At 41.0% G+C, this 5,247-nt stretch overlaps 1 protein-coding gene across 2 annotated transcripts; it reads left to right on the top strand.

Annotated features, from left to right (window-relative positions):
- The first annotated feature begins 757 nt into the window (after nt 1-757).
- Nucleotides 758-3,776, top strand: LOC148867827 (GDSL esterase/lipase At1g09390-like). 2 transcript variants are annotated; one of them, XM_088977469.1, is made up of 5 exons: nt 758-1,150; nt 2,224-2,409; nt 2,524-2,684; nt 3,115-3,385; nt 3,475-3,776. In XM_088977469.1, exons 1-5 carry the CDS (start codon nt 766-768, stop codon nt 3,705-3,707), a joined length of 1,236 nt encoding a protein of 411 aa, XP_088833595.1. In that variant the 5' UTR covers nt 758-765; the 3' UTR covers nt 3,708-3,776. The 2 variants fall into 2 exon arrangements, with proteins under 2 accessions (XP_088833595.1, XP_088833597.1); XM_088977471.1 differs by lacking the exon at nt 2,224-2,409.
- The last annotated feature ends 1,471 nt before the right edge of the window (nt 3,777-5,247 follow it).

The raw sequence follows: 5,247 nt of genomic DNA on the forward strand, positions 1-5,247 counted from the left end.
AATTTGGAAAATAAATCAATATGGAAAAATGAGTGGAAGGGTTTACAACTGTTTCAAAGGGAGGTAATTGCAATTATCAAACTCTAGGGGAGGTTTTAGCAATGCAATTTTCTTTATCAAGGGCTATTTAAATAGTTTCAGGGATTTGAGGGAATTGGTATCAACTCCTCACAGAGTGTGTCTCACACCGACCTCACAACTACATCCCACCATGTATTAAGAACAACTCCCCATGAATAATAAATAAGATAAATTACAAAGACCCCCTTTTACTATAGGGTCAATGATAAAGACTCTTATAATTCAATTTGTGACAAATACCCCCTTTTACTATAGGGTCAGTGATAAAGAGTCCTATAATTCAATTTGTGACAAAGACCCCTTATACTTCAATTTTCAATAAAGATCCTCATAATACAATGGGGTTTTTTATAATTTACCCTAATAAATACAAGTTAGTGTGAGACCATTTGTGAAGATCAAATTCGAACTCAATTTGGGAGACTTTAAGATCTGCTCCTCACACCGATCGCCTCACAAGCACCTCTCATTATGCATTGAGAACATCTCCCTTACCGTAAATATTAATATATAAGGGAGATGTTCTCAATGCGTGGTGCAATGTACCCGTGAAGAGAAGATCCGGTCTCGATTTAAGGGTAACCATCCAAATATCTTAGAGCCAGACAAAAGCACTGAAAACGTCCGATTGTAGACCATTATTAAGCTATGGTGAAAAGAGAGGCTCATCCATGTACAGTAATAATGTCACATTGTCATCGACTTGAGGGTCTGAGGTCTGGTCTGAGCACGTTTACGGTTTACCCTATAAAAACACCGAACCGAAGCAGAAAAGAATACAACACAGGAAAAAGAGGAAAGATGGTTAGTAGTGGTGGTGGACGGAAATCTAAAGAAACTCGTCGTTCCGTTGCCCCTTTTGTCATTGCAACATTTTTTCTCTATCTTCCCCTCCCCGCATATTCTCTGTGCAAAAACCCCGTTATTTTCAACTTCGGGGATTCCAACTCGGACACCGGCGGACTCGTTGCCGGACTCGGTTATAATATAAGGCTGCCTTATGGGCGTACCTTCTTCCAGAGATCAACCGGCAGATTGTCCGACGGGCGATTAGTCATCGATTTTCTTTGTAAGTTCTCCCCTTCATTTTTGTTTCGTCATCCCTATTCCCTAGCTGTTTATTCTTTCTTGCGTGGCTCGACGACAGACTATGCGTGTCTGATCAACCAATAACAAACTCATCAAAGCATTGGGTTTCTGGGCTAGAATATGGGAGATGTTCGACATTCTGCTCTCATTCTTTTGTATTCGATTTGTTTCTTTCCGACGGTAGATTCACCCGGAAACTACTCGTTTTTGGATCGTCCAGTTTGTATTCGGTTCGACTCGCTAGAGGCTAGAGTTGCTATCTCAGATCAGATCAGGTGGAGTTAGGTTTGAATTTGATAAAATCAAAACGATCCAGTAGAATGGCGATTTCCTTGTAGCCGACTAGACATGACATGCAACGTGCTGGACGGGACAATGGTACCATTTCCCCATAAGCCCCGAGCAGCTGCACTATAAAATTACAGTCGGCCAGGACTCTGGAGTACGCGTTTGAGTTAAAAAAGGGAAATCCTGACACCTTCTGACCGTCACGGGGCCCGTGACAGAAACTCCGTGAAACATAAAGACAAACAAAGGACAACAGGTCAAGACTCAATTAGGAGAGTTGGGGTTCCCCGGCCACCGCTTGGTGAACGGTTGCCATTGTTGCCGACCTTCGTGGCTTAGAAGTTAGAAGTTAGAGCTTTAACAGACTGAAAAGGTCTTTTTTTTTTTTTTTGCAACAGACCGAAACTCTGAAAGGGTCTTTGAAAGGCCCGATGGATGCCCAAGTAATCAGAAATCCCATCGGCTATTTTTGTCAAATTTGAGCCTACATCGAAGATTGTGGCGGGTCTATTGTGATTTTGTGAATTTCTGATTCGATTTGATCTTTTGTGGGGGGTGGATGGCAATGGGCGGTCTGCCAGGCCTGGTCTTCGGAGTTCTGGATTGGGAATTGAAGTTCGAAACCCAATCAAAACTTAGCTTGATCCCTTGGTTTGAGTTAGCCAGACCCTGAGCAATTAAAGAACCACAGTTGCATTCACGGGCTATTAATCTTAATATGTCATTTCTCTACTCCACTGAACTAAAAATTTCATGAATATCTAGGCGAAAGTTTGAATACGAGTTACTTGAGCCCGTATCTGGACTCTCTGGGGTCTAATTTCACAAATGGAGCAAATTTCGCCATAGTGGGTTCGGCCACCCTGCCCAGATTTGTTCCTTTCTCACTGAATGTTCAAGTAATGCAATTCCTTCATTTCAAGACTCGCTCACTGCAAATCACCACCAGAGGTATACACTTCGTATTTGGATTCTGACGCTGAAGATGTGCTTTATGGGGTACCTATAGAAAGTGTAGAAAATGGATTGACTGAGATTTATTTATTATTAAACTCTGTTTTCCAGATTCAAGACATCTGGTTGATGGTGAAGCATTCCAAAATGCTCTTTACATGATCGACATCGGACAAAATGATCTTGCAGATTCCTTCTCTAAGAACTTATCCTATGCGCGAGTCGTCGAAAGAATCCCGTCCATCCTTGCAGAAATTAAAAACGCTGTCAAGGTGAGCTTTTTTTTTTTACATTTTATATCCATCATAATGCTTGCTTTTCATTGCTCCCTTAAATAAATTTTGGGCTGCTTAATTCTCGCTAGGACTTGGGAATCCTTCCAATACAAAGACAAGCATAAAACCTTTTGGCTTTGAAGTTGAACAAAGGAGAACTTTCTCGGAAGCTTCGATCTCTTACTTTCTTTTGGATCAAATTAGGGTAGTTCTATCTGAAATTGGTCCTGTGGTTTTTATTTTTGTTTAATAGATCTCTTAATGTAGCAGAATGTGCTAAAAATCAAACTACCCAGCTTTGGTTTTGACAGTCCTGCTTGGTTGGAGGAAGCATAACTTTTGCACTGTGCATGGTTGTTTGATCAAATCACTAAATAAGAGAAACTTTTATCTGATCATTGTTTTTTTTTTAAATAAAATATTGTAGGCTATTTATGACCAAGGCGGCAGGAATTTCTGGATCCACAGCACTGGGCCTTTAGGTTGCCTACCCCAAAAACTTACGATGGTTCCCAAAACCAGGGGTGATCTAGATCGGTATGGATGTTTAAGATCTTACAATGATGCAGCAAAAGTGTTCAATGGAGGGCTGTTTGCTCTGTGTGAACAGATGAGATCTGAGTTGAGGAACAGCACCATTGTCTATGTAGATATATTCGCCATCAAGTATGATCTCATTGCCAACCCTACCAAATACGGTGAGTCATTAACAGTAAATTAATAACTTTATGTTAAAAGAATTTAAATAATGCATTGCTCTCCTTGAACAAATCATGTGTCTTGACAGGTTTTCAGAAGCCTCTCATGGCATGTTGTGGCAATGGTGGCCCTCCATACAACTACAACATCAACGTGACTTGTAGCCAGATTGGATCCAATGTATGTAAGGAAGGATCGAGATTTGTAAGCTGGGATGGAGTTCATTACACTGAAGCTGCAAACGAAGTGATTGCATCCAAAATACTTTCAACAAATTATTCCACGCCCCAATTTAAGTTTGATTACTTTTGCCAAGCCTGAACATTCACGAATATGAAAAAAAAAATTATATGTTTCCATGCTTTGAGTACATGGATCACATTTTCTTCATTTCTCATATCTCTCCAACTCCAATATTTCTTCTCCTACACATTGTTTTCCAATCAAATGCATTATTCAAAAATAATAATAAAAAAAAACTCGCTCTAACATGCTTTGAATACTCAAATAGCATTTTCGTTGGAGCTTTTCTTGAATCAAAGAAAATTCTCTACAATCTAATTAAAAGAATTAAAATGAGATTGTCAAATTCTTTTGCCCGTGCTGGTTTTTGTCATAGCTAATCTACTAGGTTGGACCATCCAATGGTTGATCCATCAATTGAAATAAAGTCCTTCCCCATTTGATTCCATGACCCCTTTGAGTTGCAAGTTGGGGAGTCAATGCATGGTAGTGGCTCCTTAATTTTGTTGATGACTTATCCTATTTGATCAAATGATTCCCTTGACCTGATGTTGTCCGAATTGGGGTGAATTGGGGTGGAGTCCTGCTGAGCTAAATGAGTTGAGTGGGATGGGCTGCGATAGATGAGTTGTGATGAGAGTAAATCCGGCGACTGCGATAGGCGAGTTGTGTTAGATGAGTTGTGATGAGAGTAAATCCGACGTCTTTAACTACGGAACACGTGATACGTTTAGGTGGACTTGCAATTTTGCCTTTAGTTTGGAGTTGTCATCTTGTTGTCATTTCAAAGGATAAGAGTCACTTGGAGGACATATAAAACCATCTCGTCCTTTTCAACTCAATTCCTCTGTAGAGATGAGCTCCTCTCCAAGAGAGTTCCTTCCTTATGAGCAAGACAAACTCCATTCTAGGAGAGTTCCACACTCTAATACTTGTCTATCAAACAATCACCTGGCGGCACATGTAGCAAGACTGTCAATACGTAAGGTAAGCCTACTAGATAGCTAATCCCCGGCCCACTTCATACATTGGAAACATGGAGAACAGATCGCCACAGCATGTCACAGATATACACCAAGTGGGCAATGCATGCTACACGTGGCTTAATAGGTAGCCTTGATTGGACTCCAGGTGCCTGGGCCGGGTTCCAGGCTTCTCGACCAAATACCAACTGGCCTAAATCAGACCACAAATGTCCGAACCAAGTACTATGTGGCTAAGCTCGAGTAACAGGTGTCTTGACAGAATTCCAGGTGTCCTACCCGAGCTCCACCAAGGTAGAGCAAGCTCCAGGCATCTTAAGCTACGACATGTGTCCCACATCTGTCCAACACACACATACTTTGATAGGCATCCCAAATCCTATATAAGGGGCATGTTAGCATTCAATTCATACTTTATGACTTGACTATTGGAGTTACAAGCCCAGGATATCACCCTCTTGACAACCAATAGATGAGTTCTACTGAGCTAAATGAGTTGAGTAAGATGAACTATGATACACAGGTTGTGTTAGATGAGTTGTATGGGACGAGCCATGCAGGATGAGCTAATGAGAGTTTGATAACCTGTAATAACCGATGTTAGAGGCTTTGAGGTGGTTCTTTGGGGAGGAGCA

The sequence above is a fragment of the Nelumbo lutea genome, chromosome 3 (genome assembly GCF_056320005.1).
Source record: "Nelumbo lutea isolate HS-2025 chromosome 3, American lotus-T2T, whole genome shotgun sequence".
NCBI lineage: Eukaryota > Viridiplantae > Streptophyta > Magnoliopsida > Proteales > Nelumbonaceae > Nelumbo > Nelumbo lutea.

Bases quoted from the DNA above. Each gene is read 5' to 3' on its own strand.
- LOC148867827 (XM_088977469.1), top strand. From the start codon at position 766: ATGTCACATTGTCATCGACTTGAGGGTCTGAGGTCTGGTCTGAGCACG. The intron at 2,410-2,523 runs GTATACACTTCG...TCTGTTTTCCAG, and splicing joins ACTGCAAATCACCACCAGAG to ATTCAAGACATCTGGTTGAT. The intron at 3,386-3,474 runs GTGAGTCATTAA...GTGTCTTGACAG, and splicing joins TGCCAACCCTACCAAATACG to GTTTTCAGAAGCCTCTCATG.